General features: G+C 41.9%; 1 protein-coding gene across 9 annotated transcripts in view; it reads right to left on the bottom strand.

Annotated features, from left to right (window-relative positions):
* The window catches only part of RFX4 (regulatory factor X4), a 179,263-nt gene that overhangs the window by 21,718 nt on the left and 132,787 nt on the right, over window positions 1-24,758 (bottom strand). For 7 of the 9 annotated variants that reach the window (XM_005572116.5, XM_065524745.2, XM_065524747.2 and 4 more), the window contains 5 exons: window positions 24,425-24,569; window positions 19,883-19,977; window positions 19,059-19,176; window positions 7,412-7,531; window positions 6,576-6,746 (listed from right to left, as the gene is read on the bottom strand). In XM_005572116.5, the coding sequence (XP_005572173.1) occupies window positions 6,576-6,746; window positions 7,412-7,531; window positions 19,059-19,176; window positions 19,883-19,977; window positions 24,425-24,569 (649 nt within the window). The remainder of the gene's footprint in view (window positions 1-6,575; window positions 6,747-7,411; window positions 7,532-19,058; window positions 19,177-19,882; window positions 19,978-24,424; window positions 24,570-24,758) is intronic. The other 2 variants (XM_045365846.3, XM_074007679.1) reach the window with 1 other exon arrangement.

Here is a 24,758-nt window from a genome sequence, read left to right as displayed (position 1 = left end):
TTATTTCATTTCCCTTTCTTTGCCCATTAAAAAAAATCAATTAATAAGTACAATCTTAGTAAAATATATTTAGAAACATGGATATGGAACTAGACGTAGATACAGATAAGCAGAGTGACTGTTTTCCTAGTGAGTCATAACTCATTATCTGTACTACCTTGTGTTCCCTAGTCCTTGTATCAGAGGATGCCAAAAGGTTATGCGCAATGAATTAATTTTAGCTTTGTGCCACCAAGCACACATGATACCGTTCCTTTTTCACAGCGGAAAAATGGAGAAGTGTCCATCCAAAGTGGGACATTTGTTTGTGAAAGAGTCCCAGGTACTTGATTGGCCTTAATTCTCAACAAGTCAAACCTGGTAGTATTTACATTGTCTGATCAGCGATAAGCTGGAAACCCAACAAAATAACTGGGTCACATAACATTTCACGTATTAATAAGATTTTAATAAAATTTTAAAGCTAACATTTGTTTCATTTAATTTTCCTCACCTTTATTTCTTTCTTCCTGGTTTTGGTCCTTTTTATGAAATTGATTTTCCTCTATTTATTATAAACTGCTTCAAAACTTTTTGGAAAGTAGATGGGATATAAATCAAGCGATAATTTTTAAATAGAAATAAAAATTAACTGGGCATGAAAACCATGTGCTGAGTTGACTTTTTTAAAAAAAAGAAACATGGCAAATACATTTTACAAGATTTACATAATTTTTTTACAATTTACACTATTGTTCAATGAAAATTTGCACAAATTCCAAATGTAAGAAGCCTACCATAATAGATTTCCTAATATTTAGCTTTCTGTCATGGGTAAATAATTTGTGCTTTATAATATAATGTGCCTATACAATCATACATGTTGTTAGGAAATTAGGTTTCTTTTCTCCAAGACCATGACCTACATTACATGCCCAGATCCAGTATAATTTAGCAATGGAGTATTTCAAAAGTGGTACTTGAGAAAAATATCATACATAGTCTTATATAGGATGACATTTTTAATGCCCCCTGGAGATATCTGAGAACAAAGCTGGAATGTGCCAAAATCTTCAAAGCTTGAAATCATCTGAAGAGAACCTGTTTCACATTTGTATTTCTAAGAAGCTACTTTTATGGCTCTTGAACACATTGCACAGAAATATCTGAAGACATTTATGATATTCCTGTGGCCTTGTCTATCACACCTGCCATACTTTGAGGCCTCCACATTGCTTCGAAGAAAGCCAGGCACACTCACTAGCTGGATGAGAACTATGAGAAGATCCTAGACATGTTTCCTTCACACTCTTCCCTCCCATCCCTTATTCCCTTAGAGTGTGTCTCCTTATTTGAAATGTTGATACACTTTGAGAAATGTTTCATCCAAATGGTTTCTGCTTCACAATGCAGAACTGTATTATTTGTATAATTTCCCTGTTTACTTCAGAAGTAAGGATGTTATCACTAGCAGACTCATGTGTGTCTCCCTGGTGGTGACAGGGATATTTGGGTAAACGGCTCTTTCTTTAGGGAGAAAGGAGACTGGGGATGGTTGCCCCATAATCCCAGTCTTTGAAGAACTCCTCAGACCTGCGTGAAGAGCTGTGAACGGTACTTGAATTCTCTTTCCTTTTAATGTTCAGTGAACAAAGTCATTCTTTTCACTACACTTACTTTTTCTGAGCCTTCTAAGCAGGAACTACAACAACCCACTATGGAAAGAAAATGGGAGGGAGGTGGGAGCCTGATCACTTTCTTCCTCCTCAAAGCAGAAAACAAAATACAGTTTGAGGCGCATCTATATAAACAAATGTGGTGATCTCACATCTAAATTTCCACAGAAGAGGGCTCTCTAGCTGTGTACCCAAAGTGAAATCAAAGCTTGATCTAATGCCATTTATCAACAACCCAACTTTTCAATACTTTGAAGAATCCAATTTCCTTAGCTGTCCCTGACAGAGGGCCACTGAGTTTATGGGCTAGTACACAAGACAGCAAGTCCTTCTAGTTTCTTAAGCATCTACTCAATCCCTCTCTAAGTAGGTGTAGTTCCACAGAGAGGAAACTCTGGGGAAGGAATTAATCAAAAGTCTCCAGGATATATACTTTTAAGTTTCCTGAAAGTAACATGCTCTCTCTTGCCTCTACTTGGAATACCTTTTCTCCCCTCTCCTTCATGCTCCCATAATACTCTGACCCTTCTTCCAACCTAGCACTCCTCACACTATATTGTTACTGTCAGTTTGTTCATCAAGAACCTTAACCTCTAAACATAAACCCCCAGGGGGCAGGGACCACACTTCTATTGTTCACCATTGTATCTGCACCTATCTGAAAGTGTTTAGCACGTCCAAGCCACCTGAGAAATATTTTTTGGATAAATGGGTAGATACGTGATAGAATGATAAAAGACATCCTGAATGGAGCAATCTGACCCTATTTATTTGGCCCCCCACAAAACAACAACAACAACAAACACTTTAGTTCTGAGTCTATTCTGGAAACAGTCCTAAATAGAATTAGGATATAATTAAGTCCATGCTGTGAGGGTCTGGAGGAAGAGTCTAACTTGGAGGGTGAGGGAAACATCAAAGGAGATGAGTAGAATTTTATCAGGCAGAGGGTGGAAAGAGGCTAGCCCAAGAAGAAGGAACAGTGTGAGAAGTGATTTGGAGAAGGAGAGCTCTTTAAGGCTTTTAGAGTGAGGCAGTGGGTTCTTTGCCCCAGCACTTTGAGGAGGCACAAGCTTCATGAAAATGAGACTTAGTGGGTAGAATGAGAGAGGACAGAGTGGAGTCTGGAGGTAGGGTATCAGCTTGAGAGTCACTGTGGATGTCCGTGAGAGGTGGGGGTGGCCTGAACCAGAGGCACAAGTAGGATGGGAAGGAACAGATCAATCTAGATTAGTATTAGAACAACTGGACTTGGGAAATGTGATGGAGAATGCCTGCTGTCGCCCCTACAGCTGTTCCCCCTTCCCTGCCTGGGTACATGCTATTCTACATTTCCCAGCCTCTCTTGCAGTTACATGAGGCCACGTGACTAAGTCCTCGCTGATGGAATATAAGTGGGAGTGACGTGTGCTACCTTCAGGCCAGGGCTTTTAAGAGAGTAGGTTTTCATCCTCCATGCCCTTTTTCCATTTCTGCCGGCTGGTTGCAGACTTGACAAAGCCCTCAGGCTGTGGTCCTTAACCTAGTGAGCATCAGAATCACCTGGAAGTTTGTTGAACAACATTCCTGGGCCGTGCTTCTAGAGTTTCTGATTCACTGGGTCTGCAGCGGGACCAGATATGAGCATTTCTAATAAGTTTCCAAGAGATACTGATACTGCTGGTCTTTGGATCACAGTTTGGGAAACACTGCCCTGGGGTATGATGGAGCGTAATATTGAAGGAGCACGTGTTTCCAAATGGCTACATTACAGAGAGCCTCCTTTATGACTGAATACCCTAGCAGTACTGCCTTCAAGCATGAAATAGATTTCTGTTTTGTTAACTCCACCTGTGGTTTGGATCTATTTGTCACACCAGCTTAGTCTACCCCAACTAATACAGGAGTTTAGGGAGAGGAAAGATTTGAAGCTGATGCCCATATTTGTTGCCTGGGTAACAGGAGGGTAGTAGAGCAGGTTTGGATGGAAAGATAATGAATTAATTATCACAGCCTGACCAAGCCCTCCACTCCACAAAGCTTGGAATCTTTGTGAGGTCTTCCCTGATACTTCCAGCCACAAAGAATCTCTCCTTCCTTGGGAACCTCATAGCATTAGTTTATGTCTCACTTATTGCATATACCACATTCTTCCTTCCATAACAGTTGTCTCTGTACTTTTCTTTATCCTTGTGTTCCCTCTTGGTAGCAAGACCTTGGCATATTAATCTATTTATTTCCCAGCACAGGACTTGACACATAAAATGTCCTCACAGGGGGAAAAAAATACATGTGTGTACATATATAAATGAATAAACATATATAGGATTCTGGATCCAAAGTTTTCAATGCAGTTTTTTTCTTTACACTTCAAAAGTATGGTTTCAGATATTGAATCTAATGTTGCAGATAAGAAGTCTGTTATCAGTCTGGTTTTCTCTCCTTTGGCGGTTATCTATGCATTTTCTTTGGGGAAGCTAATAAGATTTCTTTCATCGTTGATTTTCTTCAGTGGGCTTAGAGGTGATTTTTTTTTAATTTTTCCATTTATTCAGCACATGTTCAATGAGAGCTTTTGGTCTAAAAAGCCTTGTCTTTATTCCATTTTATAAAACTGTCAGCTATTATAACCTTCACTTTCTCTCTATTCTTTCTCTGGACACTTATTAAATGAATATTGCCATTTCTGACTTTATCAGTCCTTTTTCTCAACATCACTTTTATACTTAGTATTTCTTTTGCCACATTATCAGAGAATTCCTCAGCTCAGTCTTTTGGTTTACTGATCTCTTTCAGTTAGATCTAATTTTCTAATATTCAACCTATCTATTGAAATTATTATTTCAACAATTATATATTTCCTTTTGAAGATATTGACTCTCATGGGTATGATTTCTTTTTCTTCTTTCTTTCCTTTCTTTCTTCTTCTTCTTCTTTTTTTTTTTTTTTAAAACAAGCTATCACCCAGGCTGGAGTACAGTGGCCTGATCATAGCTCACTGCAGCCTCGAACTCTTAGGATCAAATGATCCTCCCATCTCAGCCTCCTAAGTAGCTGGGACCACAGGTGCACACCACCATGCCCAGCTAACTTTTTAAAAAAGTTTATGTAGAGATGGGGTCTCAATATATTGGCCAGGCTAGTCTCGAACTCTTGGCTTTAAATCCTTCCACCTTGGCCTCCCGAAGTGTTGGGATTACAGGGTGAGCCACCGTGCCTGACTGATTTATTTTTAGTTCTCATCTTAACAATACTTTTCAGGTTGTCCCATTAACTTTATTCCTTTGGATATAGACTCTCTGTGTTTTTAAGTTTGTTGTTCCTCCTTCATGGAACTGGGCTTCCACAGATGCTTGGGTGACTTTTAATTGTGGTAACATATATCCATATTAACCCCTTTTTTTTCCTGAGATGGAGTCTTGCTCTGTTTACCAGGCTGGAGTGCAGTGGAGTGATCTCAGCTCACTGCAGCGATCTCAGCTCACTGCAGCTTCCACCTCCTGGGTTCAAGCGAGTCTCCTGCCTCAGCCTCCTGAGTAGCTGGGATTACAGGCGCCAACCACCACACCTGGCTAATTTTTGTATTTTTAGTAGAGACAGGGTTTCACCATGTTGGTCAGGCTGGTCTCAAACTCCTGACCTCATGATCCACCCGCCTCGACCTCCCAAAGTGCTGGGATTACAGGTATGAGCCAACATGCCCAATATTAACCATTTTCAAGTGTACAGTTCAATGGCATTAAGTATATTCACCATGTTGTGCAACCATCACCACCATCCATCTCCAGAGCTTTTTCATCATCACATACTGAACCTCTGTACCTATTAAACACTAACTCCTCATTTCCCCTCCCTCCAGCCCCTGACATCCACCATTCCATTCACTGTGTCTGTGACTTTGACTCTTCTAGGTACCTCATATAAATGGAATCATGTATTTGTCCTTCTGTGTCTGGCTTATTTCATTAAGCATACTGCCTTCAAGGTTCATCTGAGTTGTAGCATGAGTCAGAATTTCATTCCTTTCCAAGGTTCAGTAATATTCCATTTATATATATACACCACATTTTCTTTATCCATCATCCATCAATAGATGCTTCGGTAGTTTCTGCCTTTTGGCTATTGTGAGAAATGCTATTAGGAACACTGATGTACAAACATCTGTTTGGATCTCTGCCTTCTTTTGGATGTGTATCCAAGCTTGGGTAATTCTTAGTTGTAAATTAATCTTAGGAGACTCCTGTGCACATCTTGGACTGTGTGGGCGGTAGCATCAGCCTCATGCCATGTGCCCGGCAACTCTAGCTTAGCTCAAGACTCACTCACATTCCCAGCCCCTGCCTGCTTGTGGTTGCCATAGTTTAGTGTAAGGTTTCCTGTCTGCCTCCCTTTCCAGAGAAAAAGAAAGCAGCTCAGTTTTTGATTCAGAGAGTTCCCTTTCTTGTTTTCAAGAATGTTTGTGTATTTATGTTATATAGCATTATAATCATTTCTGGCTTAGTTTTTGGATTGTATCATGTGCTTAATTTGCCAACTTGAAAACAGCAGCATACAGAATGTGTACCAATGAATAAATGAGTACCTGTACGTCATTCACAAATCCAGGAGATACCTAGGTTTTGGCATTATCTTTTGGAGATTGTGGGGGAAGAATGTTTTTTCCAGAAAGCTCTTTTTTTCTTTTTTTAGACAGGGTCTCACTCTATCACTGAAGCCAGAATGCAGTGGTGCGATCATGGCTCTTAGCAGCTTCAACCTGCTGGGCTCAAGCGATCCTCCTACCTCAGCCTCCCAAGTAGCTGGGACTATAGGTGTGAGCCAAGATGCCTGGCTAATTTTTAGTTTTTTGTGGAAATGAAGTCTCACTATGTTGCCCAGGCTGGCAGAAAGCCCTTTCTTCAAACATTCACTCCCCAAAGTTTTTGAGGGACTTCCCATTACCTGTAGTGCTGAGGCCAGTGTACTCAGGGGATGGATTGCTACCAGGGGAAGAGGGAGGTGGCACTTCCACAGATGGGGCAGATTTTGCTGGAGAAAACGATGGCACTGGTGAAGGGGTTGGCGCCGTAGCCTCTGCAGCCTCTGTCAAGATGATCTCTTCTCGGACTTCTGCTGTGGATAGACACAGGGGAAGTTTTTAGAACCAAATGTAAAGGCAGGTGTCTCTAAGATACTTTAAAAAGTGAAATATTCTTCTAATCTGTGTGATGTCACTCTTGCTTAAAACTTTCCGTGGTTTCCCATCACCATCATGGCACTCAAGGCAATTTGCATATATACACATGCCCACTTTATTTAATTTGTTTGTTTATTTATGTACTTATTTTGAGATGGAGTCTTGCTCTGTCACCCACTCTGGAGTGCGGTGGCACAATCTGGGCTCACTGCAACCTCCGCCTCCTGGGTTCAAGTGATTCTTGTGCCTCAGCCTCCTGAGCAGCTGGGACTACAGGTGTGTACCACCACACCCAGCTAATTTTTTGTATTTTTAGTGGAGATGGGGTTTTGCCATATTGACCAGGCTAGTCTCGAACTCTGGCCTTAAGAGAGCTGCCCGCCTTGGCCTCCCAAAGTGCTGGGATTGCAGGTATGAGCCACCATGCCCAGCCCACATGCCCACTTTAAAGAGGAAAAAGACACGATTGGTTTGATACCACTTGACCTGTTTACCACAACTAAATTCTTTGAGATACAGAGTTAAAGAAACATAAAGCACAGAAGTAAGGATACAAATAACATTACTAAGTGGTGCAATTCCCAGGAAAATGCTGGCTTACCAGTGCTTCCCTCTCCCTTCATGGCTCGCATGAGCTCATTGGCCCGCTCCTGACAGTGCAGAGATTCTAACAGGTAGAGCACGTAGTCATCAAACATTAAGTGAATTAGGTGAAAAGACCCTGGTGAAAAAAAGGATCAAACAGAAAGTAAGTAGTGCTGTCTCATGTAGGCCCCCTCTGTCTGGTCAGCTGCACAAGTTACACAGTGTTCTAAATGGTCTGCTCAAGAGTCTAATTTTCCACTCACTTATGATCTCGTCATGGTCAGAGGTTGCATTTCTCAGCTGTATCCTCAGCTTAGCCTAGTGCTTGGCAAGGTAAGTGTCATTAACACTTTGTGGCAAGTGAATCTTTTCCTTGCTAAAGTTATATTAGTATGACACCATCAAAAATGGCACCCACCGAGCCACCTCTGAGCTCTCACATACCTACTGGCCTCATCCTCATTGAGCACCCCTCACTCTGTTCAGCATTTATTAACACAGCGTCTCTCACTTTTATCTCTTCCATCAGCGTATTATTCCCCCAACTGGACTTTAAGTATGCCCGTGGTGGGGACTTTGCCTTCTATTGCTGTCTACCAATGTACCTGACATAATTCTAGGAGCAAATTTGAAAATTTAAATCTGCAACAAGCTATTTACTTATTTCCCTAAATGTTTTCAAGACCTCATTTAGCACATGGTTCTTAGAAAAGGTAATTCATTGAAGATAGTTGGTCTTTTCAGGTGGCAGTCTTCATTTTTCAATTTAGAGTAGATTATTTTGTAAAAGGGAATGTGAAGAGTCATTTCTAAAGACTTTCCTATATGCCAGTCTCTGTGCTCAAAGTCTTATCTTCTCTAATTTAATAACTACAACCATGTTGTAAGGTGGGTATTTTTATTCCTATTTTGTAGGCCAAGCACTTATGCAAGATGACACGATTAATAGATAATACATTATTTCAAAACCAGCTTTTTTTTTTGCATGTCATGCTGCTATCGTGCACAGTGGAATGGTGCACCTACGGTAGGAGCTCAATTAATGTCTACTGTAATCAAGGCCTCATGGATCCAGGGTCAGAGAGAGGGGCCAAGCCTTTATCTCCCATCCCATGTTTCCAGGTCCCAATAGGACATCTCCATGTGGATATCCTGCAGTCCCTTTAAATGTCCAAAACTTTTCACCTCTCTCCAAGCTGACCAGTATACTGCTTGTTTTTTTCCCATTTCCTTCTAGCTTGCTTTTTTAGAGACTTTTTTTTTTTTTTTTTTTTTTTTTTGAGATGGAGTTTCACTCCCTTGCCTGGGCTGGAGTGCATTGGCACTATCTTGACTCACTGCAGCCTCTGCCTCCCGGGTTCAAGCAATTTTCCTGCCTCAGCCTCCCTAGTGGCTGTGATGATAGGCACGGACCACCACACCTAGCTAAGTTTTGTATTTTTAGTAGAGGTGGGTTTCGCCATGTTGGCCAGGCTGGTCTAAAACTCCTGACCTCAGGTGATCCACCTACCTCGGCCTCCCAAAGTGCTGGGATTACAAGCATGAGCCACCGCGCCCGGCCTTTTAGAGACTTTATGAGACACTCTGGCATTATTTTTTTTTGTCATTCTATCTTCGTCATGATCATTACCACCACCATTATTATCATCATCATATCTACTGTTTATTGAGCGTTTACTCTGTCCCAAAAACTCTGCTAAGCACTGAACATATGTTTCTTTCTTACAACAAACTGTAACGTAGGTGGTATTATCCTCCCTTACCAATGAGGAAATGAGTCTCTTCATTAGTGATCAAGTAGGGATTTGCCTTAGTTTGGTCTGGCTCCATAATCTGTTCCCATTCCCCTATAAGTCATTTAGTTCAGTATCTTCATAGCACAGATGGGAAAATAAGGCCGAGATGGCATAAGTGACTTGGCCCCTAGAGGGGCCACTTGAGTTGGGAACTAGGTCTCTCCAAGTCTCAGAAATAAGGTGGTGGAGGCTAGTTGGGGGCTTTTGGAGCACTCCTTGGTGAAATTTATTTATTTTCTCCTTAACTGCACCTGGCTTCTGTATACATCCACACCCTTCATCTCGGATCAGTTAATTCTTTTGGTCTAGAAAGGCTAGAGAGGAAAATCCCTGGCTTAACTGTAAGGCCACTAGATGCCCAGCAGGTCATGAACATGACCCTCTGTCTCTAGAACCTGCCACAAACTCCTGTCCTTGTTCCCACGGAGCTCAAGGCCAAGGTCCACTGTCCTGCACCTCCTTCACATCCTTCTTCCATCTCCAGTACTATGTCGGTTTTTCAACCCCATTTGGAATTCAGCAAAGTCCAGGTTCTGCTCAGTCATTGTGAGATGCGGTCTCTAACACTAAACTTTCCATCAGTTTCCCTGAAATGGGATCCTGTGAGCCACTGAGGAGGAACAGCACCGTGTGGGTAATTATACGGGCTGTGGATTAAACTGCCCAGGTTGAGATCCTAGCTCTGACACTTAGTATCTGAGACTTTAGATGAGTTACTTTACCCTCCCTAATGCTTATAAATACTGAAAACAAAATCCGACATTTATTGACTGCTGACTCTGTGGCAGCCACTGTGTAAACCACCGGAGATTTACTTTGGCATTGAATCCTCATCACAACCATGTGAGGTAAGTTACACTTTCCTTTTACAAAGGAGGAAAGTGAGGCTTAGGGAGTTAAAGTAGCTGTCTAATGTCACACAGTCATTAAGTGGCCGAACCAAGACTTGAACCCCGGACTGTCTTGACTCTGAAGTTGCTCTTCAATCATTATGCACTACAGCTCTCTAAAAGGACAGTAAAATGTACATTATAGAAGTACTAAAATGAGGGAAAGTATCTATTAGATGCTTAATAATAGGTAACTATTGTTATTATCGCTAAGGTCCCTTTTGCTACTATGTTCTAAGATCCCATGACACGACTGTTGTGTTCATAGAGTCAAAGAAGTCAAAAGATAGCATCAAATAAGGAAAGGGTCTCCAAAATGAAGAAATTATTTGCTGGGATGTTGATCTGAAGTCAACATGGATAGAAAGAGAGAAATGTACTATGAAATAATGAATTAACATGGAAAGCTTAGATGATAAAAATCCAAGCTAGTCGTTTTAGGATGAACAAACATTTTCATTTTATTCCATCCTCCTGTTTTATAAGACAAGGAGACAAAGATCTGATGAGGTGAAGAAACTTGCCTAAGATTACTCTTAGAAAACATCAGAGCTGAACTTGGAAGCCGGTACTTTAGGGAAAGTGCGGATTTGACATGGGGCTTCAAGCTGTCTTCATTAATGCCTCTGATCAGTTACCGGTTAGTCTGTTAATTTTCCATTGTAAATTTTAATCCTTGAAACAACAAGAGTTTGTAGAGCTACTGCTACTTGCTAACCATTGTGCTAAGCGCTCTGACTACAAAGGAGCCATAAAGCTCAGTCTCAGACTCCACAGAAGCTAAGTCTTCTTCGTAAGCAGAAATTAATCATTAAGATTATTGGGCAGTAAACAGTTCAGTGCCAGGGTGTCACAGCAATGAGGATAGTGCAAATCGATGAAGACAGGAAAAATGAAAAGTAAATACAGAAAGACTGATGAGAGAGACAGACATCAAAAACAAGAGGGGAGAGGCAGTTATAGCGAACATCCCGCTTTATCTATCTCCTTAGCATTTCTCACCATCTAAGTTAAATACTATATCCTGTATTTAACTTAATTATTATTGCATGCCTCCTCCACTAGATTGTAAGCTCCATCTTGCAGGGATTTTTCTGTCTTGACCAATGCTTTATACCCAGTGACCACGACAGTGCCAGGCACACAACAGAGACTCAATGGATATGTGTTAGATGAATGAATCAAATAGATAAGCATTGACTACTTCCATATGCACCGCGCTAAGTAAGCTCTTTTAACTTGTCAACAACACTGCAAAGAAGGTATTATCTTCAGTTAATACATGAGGAAATGAAGGCTCAGAGGGCTTGAATAACTTGCTTAAAGTCACAGAGCTAGGGAGCAGCAGAGCCTGTTACAGAAAAAGGCATTAGGATAGAGACAAAAGGAGATTTTATTTTGTTATTGTTATATGGTAATATAGTTAATTGCATTTGGTAGAATCAAAGCATTTCATTTCTTATGAAAAATATCTATCATAGACAAATACAGAGAATTCTAAAATGAACACCAGTGTAAAATGAACACCACCAATTTTTGTTAGAATTATTTCCAGGTACCTTGTAGTTTCTATTGCTATTATGAATTGTGTGTGTGTGTGTTTTAAGTTATATTTAAGTTATATAGTGAAATTAAGAATGCCAATGATTTTATAAAAACTGAATTCAGGGCCAGGCGTGGTGGCTCACGCCTGTAATCCCAGCACTTTGGGAGGCCACAGCGGGCAGATCATGAGGTCAGGAGTTTGAGACCAGCCTGGCCAACATGGTGAAAAGATACAAAAAATTAGCCAGCTGTGGTGGCGCATGCCTGTAATCCCAGCTACTTGGGAAGCTGAGGCAGGAGAATCGCTTGAACCCAGGAGGCAGAGGTTGCAGTGAGCTGAGGTCATGCCATTGCACTCCAGCCTGGGCGACAGGGCAAGACTCTGTCTCCAAAAAAAAAAAAAAAAAAAACTACTTTCAGTAACTTGACTGAATTCTTTTTTTTTTTTTTTTTTGAGACGGAGTCTTGCTCTGTCACCCAGGCTGGAGTGCAGTGGCCGGATCTCAGCTCACTGCAAGCTCCGCCTCCCGGGTTTACGCCATTCTCCTGCCTCAGCCTCCCGAGTAGCTGGGACTACAGGCGCCCGCCACCTCGCCCGGCTATTTTTTTGTATTTTTTTAGTAGAGACGGGGTTTCACCGTGTTAGCCGGGATCGTCTCTCGATCTCCTGACCTCGTGATCCGCCCATCTCGGCCTCCCAAAGTGCTGGGATTACAGGCTTGAGCCACCGCGCCCGGCCAACTTGACTGAATTCTTATTGGTTCTATTAGTTTGTGGATTCTTTTTTGCCAGCAATCATGACATCTATAAATAAAGACAATTTTGTGTTTTCCTTTCTAATTCTTGTGTTTCATTTTCTTTTTTTAAGGCATTGGCTAGGACCTCCAGTACATATTTATCAGACATCATATTAGAAGGCATTCCTGTCTTTTCATGATAGCAATGGGAAATTTTCTAACATTTCGCCATTCAGTGTGATGTTTGCTGCAGAATTCTAGATGCCCTTTAAGATATTAAATTCCCTTCTATTCCTAGTTTGCTAAAAGGTTTTTTTAAAACCATACTTGAGAGCTGAATATATTAAATGCTTTTTTTCTCTGTATCTATAATGATGATTATATGATTCTTCTCTTTTTATTAATATAGTATGTTAATTAGTAATTTTTCCTTTTAGGATTTTTGGCATAGTCTAATACTGATTTTAAAAATTTTGCCACTAACTTTGATCTGCTAGTGTTTTACTTAGAATTTTTTTCACCTATGAAAAAAATATGTGTAGGCGGGTATGGTGACTCACACTTGTAATACCAGTACTTTGGGAGGCAGAGGTGGGTGGATCACTTGAGGTCAGGAGTTCCTGACCAGCCTGGCCAACATGGTGAAACCCCATCTCTACTAAAAATACAAAAATTAGCTGGGCATGGTAGTACACGCCTCTAATCCCAGCTGCTCAGGAGGCTGAGGCATGAGAATCGCTTGAACCTGGGAGGGGGAGGTTGCAGTGAGCCTACATTTCACCACTGCACTCCAACCTAGATAACAGAGTGAGACTTTGTCTCAAAAAAAAAAAAAGTGTGGTTGAGTCATAATTTTCTTTTCCTCTGCTTTTCTTGCCAGATTTTGATATTGAGATTATGTTAGCTTTGTAAAATGAGTTGTATATTTCTTTATTTTGAATGTAATTTAAAAACCAAAAACTAATTTGTATATTTGTTTTAAAAAGTTAAAAATAAGTTCTAGGTAAAAATATAACACGGAGTAATGAGAAGAGAATCTTCAAGGAACAGTTAAAGCATGCTAAGGTCTTTGTCTTTTTTAGGAATACTAAGTAACTTTTGACTTCGTTGGAGAAATTCATAGTTTGGATTTAATAAATGTTTAGCATATATGTTAATCAATTAAGGTATCATTACTAAAAGAATACAATAATTTCCTTATTTTGTGGGGGCAACCATTTTATTGAAGGAAATGAGGTGGGCAAAGCAGCACTGAGGACAGTGAAATCAGACATCCTAGGCTGGACCAGGATGTCCTAAGCTTTGCAGTCACTGAAAACAGATTTTCTTCTTTTTTTTTTTTTTTTGAGATGGAGTCTTGCTCTGTTGCCCAAACTGGAGTGCAGTGGCATGATCTTGGCTTACTGCAACCTCTGCCTCCTAGGATCAAGCAATTCTCCTGCCTCAGCCTCCCGAGTAGCTGGGATTACAGTGCGTGCCACCATGCCTGGCTAATTTTTGTATTTTTAGTAGAGACAGGGTTTCACCATGTTGGTCAGGCTGGTCTTGAACTCCTGACCTCGTGATCTGCCCGCCTCGGCCTCCCAAAGTGCTGGTACTATAGGCGTGAGCCACCTCGCCCGGCCTCTTCTTTTATTCTCTGAAATATTTATTTTCATGTTTATTTTCATAAACTAAAGATTTTATATTTTTTATAACTTTCTTATAAGTTTAGTTAAACTATAAAAACATTTATGCCTGATGTTTTTTGAAGGAAGAGACTTACTCCTTTATTGTGATTATCATTTGGTCTTTATTTCTACCATCCTATTTTGTGCTTTCATTTACCATCCATTTTCTATGCTGCTTTTATCTTCTCAATTCTTCTTTTCCATTTAATGTTTTATCTCTTAAGTTTTCATATTCTTCCATTTTCTTCTATAATCATGATTGTATTCTTTTAGTAATGATACCTTAATTTGTTAACATATATGCTAAGCATTTATTAAATCCAAACTATAAATTTCTCCAACAAAGCCTAAAGTTACTTAGTATTCCTAAAGAAGACAAAGACCTTAGCATGCTTCAACTGTTCCTTGAAGATTCTCTTCTCATTACTCCGTGTTATATTTTTACCTAGAACTTATTTTTAACTTTTTAAAACACATATATAGTTTTTAGTTTTTAAATTACATTCAATAGTTAATTAAATATGTTTACATATTTTTACATTTCTCTCATCTTAAAACAGGGTCCCTAAATTCTTTGATGTGCCCTCTGTTAAGAACTGGGGTCTGTGCACCTCCTTGAGCCGTGATAGGCTTGGGACTGCCTTTGACCAATGGAGTATGAGGGAAGTTACACTGTATCTAAGACTGGATCATAAAAGCAAAGTGACTTCACATTTGGGGCACTTGCATGTGGAACCCCAAGCTGGCACATGATCCTGACTTGAAAAATTCATAAGCATAATAAAATGGTTGTCTTAAAGCCATTAAGCCTGGGTAATTTATTACACAGCAACGGCAGCAATAACTAGAACTTTGTTGTTTCTTGTATTCTAGACCTCAGCTATGGCTTTATTTTTCTTCTCGCTCAGGCTGGAGTTCAATGGCGTAACCTTGGCTCACTGCAACCTCTGCCCGCCTGAGTTCAAGTGATTCTCCTGCCTCAGCCTCCCAAGTAGCTGGGTTTATAGGCACCTGCCACCACACCCAGCTAATTTTTGCATTTTTAGTAGAGACGGGGCTTTGCCATGTTGGCCAGGCTGGTCTCAAACTCCTGACCTCAGGTAATCCACCTCCCAAAGTGCCAGGATTACAGGTGTGAGCCACCGTGCCCAGCCGAAATGCATCCTTTAATAGTTTTTTTTGTTGTTTTTTTAAGTGAAGATCTGTGGGTGCCAAATTCTGTCTTTGTATAACTGAGTATGTCTTTATTTTGCCCTCACTCTTCAATAATAGTTGACAGTTCTTTGTTCTCAACACTTAAAAGATATTACTCAATTGTCTTCTGGCATCTCTTACTACTCATGACAGTCTAATAATTATTCTTGTCTCTCATAGCTTTAAAATTTTTAATCTTAATCCATAGATTTTTAAAAAATATTAATAATATCATCAATGTGGATTAAACAAATGTTTCTAACTCTATTGTGGCATGCATCTGAGCCCAGAGTATTTGCCTTAATTGTGATAATCAAAAAGGAATGGGCTTTGTAGTCAGGGAGATTTGATTTTCAAACAGAATTCTGACATTTGCTGCATTGATCTTGTGCAAGGAAATTCTCCAAGCTCCCTTCTCAAGTCTTTAGAAAAGTATCCATTATTACCTACATTGCAGAGTTAATGCAATAATTCAATGACAGTATGTGCTTCCAAAATATTTCTTATAATAGTCGTCATTATCTTGTCTTTGCTTCATTCTTATCTCCAATCTTAAGCAAATCCTTCAAGTTCTACCTCAGCTTCCTCGTCTGTCATATTGAGGGCAGTAATTCAGACCTCACAGGGTTGTGTGAGAATTGAGAAAATGTAATGTCTAAAGTATATCCGGCCCTCAATAAATGTTGCTGTGTTGTTATTATTAATTTTCTTTTACCCAAAGAAAGGTAAATGAGGTGGTGGCAGTGTAGCATGTCAGGAAAAACTCCAGCTTTAGCATGGGAATGATTGTGGGTTGAATTCAATCTGCCACTTCTCTGAGTCCACACGCAAGTCCTCTCTTCTCTGGGTTTTTACTTCCACTCCTGACTACAGGGAAAGCAATTCCTGTATCCTAGTGCTTGGTGGGGACCTGAATGACATTGCGAACATTCAGGTCCTGCAATTTAGCAGATTCTGCCTAAAAGGGAGCCAGGCCAGGCCATCTAAGCATAGAGAAGCAGTTGGGGAGGCTTGGTCGTGGCTACTTGTTCTGGGAGCCACTCCCTGACACATGCCCACATGGTCTCCCCGGCCCTGCCCAAGTGAGTGAGCTTTGATGCTAGGTCAGACAACAGGTGTGTAAAAAAGTGAAACCGTGGAAGTGTTGTGCAAGTGTGCCATCAGCTGTGCCCACACCCAGGCTGCTTTTTAAACTGACTTATGCTGGAGTGCTTCCGGGAACTATTATTACCTTCCAGATGTTCGTAACAGTGAACTAAGCAGGCATTTGGTGAAAACCCAGAATGAAAGGGTAAAGGCGCTAGCACCGACTTGAGATCTAGGTACTCTAGGAACTGAAATCAGATCAGTCGACTAAAAAGATGGTGTTTTTTTAAAAACGAAACTTTGATTTGCTCAGTTCCATTAGGACTAAAAGTTTGCCTGATAGCCTACCTTTGCTCACTAATTTTGCTAAAAACACTGCTTGCAGCAAAGAAAGAAAGTCTGGCTACTTTAGTTCACAGCATAGGTTCTTTCAGTTAAAAAGAATTAAGGAGAAGAGAGTGAAAAGGAATTAAGGAGAAGAAAGGAGTCAACTACCTTTGAAAGAGGCTGTTCTGGGAAGAGGTGATAGAGTCCCCTACGGGATCATTGTGATATTCCACACGATCATTGTAATGGTCAGCCTGTTACGCTGACACACAAACCCTGTAGCCATTCACAGCAACAAGGACCATGTGGGAGTTATAAGATATATAGAGCTGGCCCCTGTGGCTGGGGGAGGGGACCAGGGAACAGAGGGCTCTTTTTCCTAATTAGCTGTTTTCATACAGGGAACACATGACCCAAACACAACCACCAACTGGGTCTTTGACATATACAGGCAGAAAGGGGGAGCTGGGCTTTTGTCTGCCGCAAACTCTTTTAACTTGCCTGTCACCCCAAGCTGCAAAACTCAACAATGAGTCAGATGAGCTGGGCCGCCATTTCAGATAGTTTGCTAAATGGACTTGGAGACAGGTATTATTTCAACCCACTCAGGGTTGAAAAATACTGTAAAACTGAGACTGGGTTAATATCTCTTTTTTTCCTTTTCTAAGTGATTTGTGATCATCTTTTTTTGCCATTTGCCTGAGTTTCCAGTATATCTATCCCAAAATAGTGTGTGGTTCAAAAAGAAACACATTTCAAAGAACCATATTTCTTAGTAATAAATTCAACCCATTCATAAAGCCTAATCATTCTCCTGTTCAAACTTTCTTTTTTACATTGACTGTTAGTAAGCACAGATGCATTTCCAAGAATATTGCAAGGGAATTACTTTCCCTGTCTAATGAAAGGCACCTGCTAGCACACGTGGTCAGTTTAAAAATCAGCAAATTGAAGAATAAAGGATAAAGCATGGAGAGGATGCTCACTGTGTGGATGTGGATATGTGTGTATTTGTGTGTCATATTGTTGATTCTCTGACTTGGAAGCAATGAAAAAAATCTCAAATATTTTCCAACAGTTCACTTAAGGGAAAACAGTTCTGCATGAATGATTTCTCCAGAGCTAGAGGTAACATGTGCTAACACTAACTGTGCTGAACTGGAAGTCATCAAAATGCCGTGCCTGATGCCACTGCCCAGGTAGCAGTCAGCGGAGCATTTCCATATACAGCTCAAAGAGAATTTCCATCTGTAGCCATGGTGCAGGCAGGTTCAGAGAAATCTCCAATGCTGAGATTAAAGAAATCCACAACAAAACGCTTCTCCAAGTGGGTAAACACAGTCTTTCATGGACAGGGCTGTTTAGAAAAAATACTGCCTTCTTTGTTTTCCCACATATTTACTTCGTTGTATAGCACAACTGGAAAATGGTGACAAGACCATAAAAAGCTAGATGGAAAAGTGTCAAATTAAACCCACAGCAAAACCCAGAGCTGATTGGCTTAATTGGAGATAATGAGAAACAAAACCACAACCCTTACTTGCAAAGCGAAATAGAGAACTGAAGCAATTACCCAGAAAATTTACCAATGCTCCTTTGCTGAAATGCCTAGAAAATTGAAACCAAAATGTTTTGGGATTTCAAATGTCTGGATAATGCCCAAAAGTCCCATCTCACTTTGCCAGTGATGATCTGGACTCGGTACATATTCCTTTCTTTCTGGTGAAAAGTAGAAAACTGTCCTACGATGTAGCGTAACATTCACCCCGATTCAGTAATCAGGTTGCTGCCCGCAGAGACTATTATCAGTACCTTTGGGCAGAGAGTTCAAGCCGTGTTTTACTAGAAAGCAGCAGATGAAGACTTGAGGTGGGGATGTCTCCTATCTCCTGGAGGTGATGAAGACTTAAAGGGTCAGTGAAACAAAAGGGAAAGTGAATGCAAATGACCTCTTTTAGGGATTAGACTAGAGTACAATTTTAAATAAAACTTAAGGTCATCTGCCCACAGCTAGAGTATGGTCAATCAAGACATTTGCAAGTGTTCAAACTCAGAGGTTTCTTCACATGCTCAGTCTTGGGAAGTGCACAAATACGGGATTCTATGAAATCGTGCTGTGGAAGCAGCAATCACTGAGGACATCTAGGCATGGAGAGCACAGCCACTGCAATTTATTCCTCTTTAAGCTCAGATAATACTATCTGTGGGCAAAACGACTCATTTTCAGATTGATACTCCACCTTTAGCTCGTAACGCCATCTCTCTCCCTGAAAGTCCTAACAATGTCATGTCTCCCCAGAACAGATGTGTTTCAGGGTGATGACGTTGCAGAAACAGCAAGTTAGGCTGTGGTAGACTCAATGCACGGAGCCCAGAGAAAAAGGTGTTTGGAGATGGGGAGGGCTGGGGTGGCTTTACCGAAGCTGGGGGCGCTGTGCAGGGTCATATCCCGGATCACCCTCGTGCCAAAACAGGACCACATCAAGAGGAACTGCTGGGCCACCTTCTTCAAGGACCCTTGTCTCTTGGCAGCCACCTACAAGAAAGTGAATGGCTTTAATAGTGGTCAACTTGACCTTTCATTTATTACTGTCTCTTTGAAAAATAAGGCCAGTTGCAGTGGCTCACGCCTGTAATCCCAGCACTTTGGGAGGCTGAGATGGGCGGATGATCTCTTGAGCCTAGGAGTTTGAGACCGGCCTGGGCAACATGGCAAAACTCCATCTCTACAAAAAATACAAAACTTAGCTGGGAATGGTGGCACACCCCTGTAGTCCCAGCTACTCAGGAGGCTGAGGTGGGAGGATCACATGAGCCTGGGGAGGTCAAGGCTGCAGTGAGCTAACTGCACTCCAGCCTGGGCAACAAAGTGAGACCCTGTCTCAAAAATAAATAAATAAATACATACATACATACAGAAAAATGACAGGAAGGCTTATGGCCTTCAAAGTCATTGCTATGGAGCAATGGTTTTTGTTTTGTTTGTAGCAGCAAAAATACTGTGAAAAAATGAAATCTTATGCCAAGACTCAGTGTATACCGCAGATAAAAGAGATGCTGACCTGGTTGAATCAGGGATGGAAGACTCAAGAGTCCTGCCTTGTGCCCCCTTCACCTCCTGGGGCCTCTCCTCAAAACCCTGTTCAGACAGCTCACCATGGGGCTTTGTGTTAGCCAAGTTCACAGTAGGCGGTGGTGGGCTGCAGGACCCAAGGCTGCCCCCTCAGCGCTGGTTTACCAACCTTCACAACACAGTGGTCAACCATGGTATCCAGCCACTCAATGTAGGACTCGATGGGAGACTGTTCCTCCAAGAGGTGGTCAAACTCCTGATATACTGTCAAACAAAGGAGAACCCCACACGCATCACTGCAGTTGTATTTAACAAGGGCTATGTCTTAAAACAACAGGGGAACAAAACTTTGAATAAAGTAAAACTTTAAATAAATAAAACTCTAAGGTCTTAGCAGAGCATTCAAGACTTTATAAAACATGCCCCAACTTACCTTTCCAAGATCATCTTCCATGCCTGTGAACACATTAAACTGTGGCTATCCCATATTACTTGCCATTCCCCCAGCAAGCCCTACTTTTTTCATAGCCTTAGTCTGTTTTTTCAGGCCATTCCCACCACTTGGTTCCTCATGGCCCAGCTGAAATGGCCCTGGTATGAAATCCCTTTAACCTTCCATGCCCCTTGCCAGCAGAACTGATCACCCCTCCTTTGCACTCACATAGCACTTTAGTATCGGTTTTCTACCTTTATTATATGACTAATGGCACTGGCATAATTGGATGGGCATGTGTGTCTCCCTGCTAGTTCTTCGTCTGGTATCTTTATTAGCTGGTGCATTATCTGTGACATAGTTGTTACCCAACAAATTCTTGCTTGAATTAATGGGTGAGGCATTGCTGCTCTCTTGCTCTCTGCCCAGGGTAGGGCACATTTGATAATTCAAATGTTTCTGGACCACAACTATATCAGGCAGGTAGCTTAAGCAGCCTCTCTGTGTGGCATGTAGTAGGTGCTTAATAGATACTTGTTGAGTAAGTGCAACAGTCTCTCTGCTGCTCATTTTCCTCATTGGAGAGATAATCCTACCACTTTACAACCTGTCTTCATCTTAATTCAGATAACTGAATCTGGAAGTGTTTTTTAATCAATGAAGTGCTCTAGAAAATAGAAACATGGCTCTGGTGATCTCTAGTTTGAAGCATCTCTTTTCATCACATTTTTTTTTTTTTTTTTTTTTTTTTTTTTTTTGAGACGGAGTCTTGCTCTGTCTCCCAGGCTGGAGTGCAGTGGCCCGATCTCAGCTCACTGCAAGCTCCGCCTCCCGGGTCCACGCTATTCTCCTGCCTCAGCCTCCCGAGTAGCTGGGACTACAGGCGCCCGCCACCTCACCCGGCTAGTTTTTTTTTTTTTGTATTTTTTAGTAGAGACGGGGTTTCACCGTGTTAGCCAGGATGGTCTCGATCTCCTGACCTCATGATCCACCCGTCTCGGCCTCCCAAAGTGCTAGGATTATAGGCTTGAGCCACTGCGCCCGGCCTCATCACATTTTTGTGTTTCTGTATGCAGAGATCAATAAATCAAACCACAATTCAAGATCCATACGTTTCTTTCATTTTCACTTGAGCAGTTTTTGTTCTCTCATTTTAAAGGACTGGCCACTTTGCTCTATTTTACTTAGTAGATGCTTGCTACAAGAAGTAAGATTCTGAGACCAGAGGGTCATAGCACTAGAATGCTCAAATGTTTGTTGACTGAACGGATGAACAACCCAAGGAGGTAGGTACCATTATTATCCTCCATTTTACAAGTGAAGAAACAGAGACAAAGAAAGATGAGTAATTATCCAAAGGTTGTTCTTTCACAGCTAGTGAATTGCAGAGACAAGATTCAATCACAGCCTGACTCAAGTGCTTGCCTCCTAACCACTTCACTATGCTAATACTAGACTGTGTACCAAGCAGGTGGCACAGATAGTCTCATTTAATCCTTTCACATTAGCCCCATTTTACAGAAATGAAAACCAAGGTCACAGTGCACTGGAGCCAAGATTTGAATAAAGGTCTTTTGGGCATCCCAGCCCCATGCTGTGTAAGAGCAAGGTTTGAACCATGGTCTGTTGGGCATCCCAGCTCCGGGGATCCCAGTCAATGGAACTTGGACATGGGGCTGGGATGCCCGACAGACCTTGTGCAGTTACAATGATAACTCATTCTAATCAGCTTGCTTAAGTACTAATGTGCACTTTTAAAATCTAAGGTAAGCTGAGCATTGCTGGCTGAGATCTGTATCACAGAGGTGATGGTAACCCCCCGCCCCCAAGCAAGAGTTTGCAGATTTGTCAGCTCGCTGTGAGGAAAGAAGAGTGCTGCACACAGTTGTCCCAGCCCTGCTCAAGATGACCTTTGGTCCAACTCCATGTGTGTTCAGGGACTTCCCAGCTGTCTGCTTGGGAGGTACAGGGTTGACACACATGTGCTGGACTGCCTTGAGGCTTGGTACCCTACCTCAATTCCCCCTTCACAGCACTGCATTACATGGCACTGTTCTCTTTGGTAAGATGCAACACATCTGTAAATACATGTTTGAGGTCTGATTTACCATTAACTGTAAACTCCATGTTGGTAAGGGTTGTGTCCATCTTATTCACTGCCCTCTGGCCAGCATCTAATACAGTACCTGACTTAGGACAGGCATTCAGTAAGGACTAGCTGGGTTGAACTGAACCACAGCATTTATGTCCCCAGAAGAATGCAGTCACAGCTTTAAAGGGCACCATTCTGCCCTGTACCTAAGGAAACTTGAAGAGAAAGCCACAGAGGTTCTTTCTTGAGAGAGGCAGCAGTGACCTCCACGGTGCTCCAGCAAAGGCTCAGAGCCTGGTCCCTTAAGCAAGCAATGCTGATTGTATTTTTCCCCATGAGTCTGGTTCACATTTTCCTCCCTCATGAAAGGTGCTGAGGCGGGAAGAGAACTGAGTCTAACACTACTAGGAAGATTCGCAGAGCTAAGAAGTAGGTTCACTCTGGGTTTCCACTCATCTCTTTGGTATTCCATGAACCTTGCTGGACACCTGCTCTGTGCCTGGCCCATTGGGAGTTCCTGGGGACACAATGATCAGAGGTACCCCCAGTGCTATTAGGGTATTCAGGGCCATGCTTTCTGTTGACGTTCCATCCAGGGGACAGGAAAAAGCAGAACAGGAAGCATGATTGTAAACACTTGGAAAGATCCTGGAACCTCTGAAACTCACCCACATTTCCTTTTTTTTTTTTTTTTTGTCTCCCCTGCCATGAATACATGAGCAGCATTAAGGCCTGGTGGTGAAGCTGAGACTAGATGTGAGACCAGACTTGGGTTCAGCTCTATTGCTTAGTGGCTGTGTGACCTTGAGTTAGGTTCACCAGCTCTCTAAGCCTGAGTTTTCTGATCTGTAAAGTGGGGGTGATAAGAGTGTCTTCCTCATGGGCTTGATGTGGAGATTCAATGGGACCACGCATGTGTTGGATCTGACACAGGAGCTGGCTTAGAGCAGGCAGTCAATAAGCTGAATTATTATTTTAGTGATGATCTCTAAAATTCTTAACAGGGGAAAAGTGGGCTGGGGGCAGCTGTGAAGGAAGAAGTAACAGCCTGAGTAAGCTTTGGGCTAAGTCAGGAAAGAAGTCCTGGGGAAGGTCCACATGTTCAGACATTTCAACTATTCCATTTGCTTTTGAAAAGGGCTTATTGGGAAAAAGATCTCTAATAGGACCCTCTTAGGGAACTTTATTTGTTTAAAGGCACCTCAAGTTTAAACTGGGTAGCTGAATGAAGAGTTCCCTCAAGACAGCAGTGCAGAAGGCATATACTAAGAAATCTGAAGGGGCTTGGGGCTTTCAGAAAGACCCCTCTTGGTGGGGCAGCCTCTCTGCAGCTCCCCAGGCAATGTCACTTTTGGGATCCTGGGCCTCACCACCCCACTGAGAACATGGTCTCTTAACACCTTTCTGAGACCTGATGGGAGGAGTGTCCCCTCACGTTTCCTGACCTCATGTTCTCTAATTATGGAGGTAGCCTGTAGACACCAATGGATCCAGGGTCATTGAGCTCAGGGGATGCCCTGGGCAGTCAGCTGGGATGGGCGTCTGAGGAACAGCAGGGATGTGCTAACAATGATGATGTTCTCTGGCCCTCTCATATTGCTTTAGTACTAAGAACAAACATCCTGCCTACATGGGGTTAATATTTGGAGCAGTATACCTGCAGTCTGCATGGTGGAAATCTTTGTTCGCCGGGACATGAACATATATCCACAGAAGTAAAACTGAAAACGCCATCCACCTGCTTCTCAAACATTTAACGTGATTGAAAGGTTCACCTGCCAATAAGTGGACTGACTCATGTGACCCTCAAATGAAAAATAGGCAGCATATCCAGCTGACCCCAGACTGACATACACTGAGATAGGCAATAAGCTTTTGTTCTCATATTTAATGCCACCTCCATGGAACCAGGGCTGGCATTCAGGTCACACGTGGGGCCCTTTGCATGACATTGTGTGCTGCCCAATTGCACCAGAACCCTCTTTACCCAGCAGTGCTGACACATGTCCTCTTAAGTCAATTAGCCCTTCCTTCTGGACCGACTCATTTAAAAGGAACAATGAGGAAGAAGAGATGGTGGGAAGGAGGACAGGGTGGGGATGCCACTTCAGTATTTACTAAGATACTTTTTCTTTCTTTCTTTTAAAAACAAAAACAGGACAACAATCCCTGGTGGGACAGCTTACATTGGATGATGAGTTTCCGATGTTCATCGCGAGAGTCTTCCATGGTGTAAAGGGTTTGCTTGGTGATGCTGTTTAGGTCCACATTCCTCCAGTCTTCCAGCATTTGGAACGTGATGTCTGCACTGTGGATCACTGTTCGAGATGCCTGTAATCCAATCCAGTCAACTCATTAGCTCATGGGTTGTTAAACCCCTTCACTGTATTTCCTTTTATGCCTTGTTAATGCATCTGCTTATGGTATTTTGCAAACTACCTTGAAATTCCGGGAAATTCAATTTCAGGAAAGCACCGGAAGACTCCATAACTCAGAAGATGTGGACACTGTTTTCTCCTG

Source organism: Macaca fascicularis, chromosome 11 (genome assembly GCF_037993035.2).
Source record: "Macaca fascicularis isolate 582-1 chromosome 11, T2T-MFA8v1.1".
NCBI lineage: Eukaryota > Metazoa > Chordata > Mammalia > Primates > Cercopithecidae > Macaca > Macaca fascicularis.
Note: the sequence above shows the minus strand (reverse complement) of the source record. Positions and strands in the feature narration are given on the sequence as shown.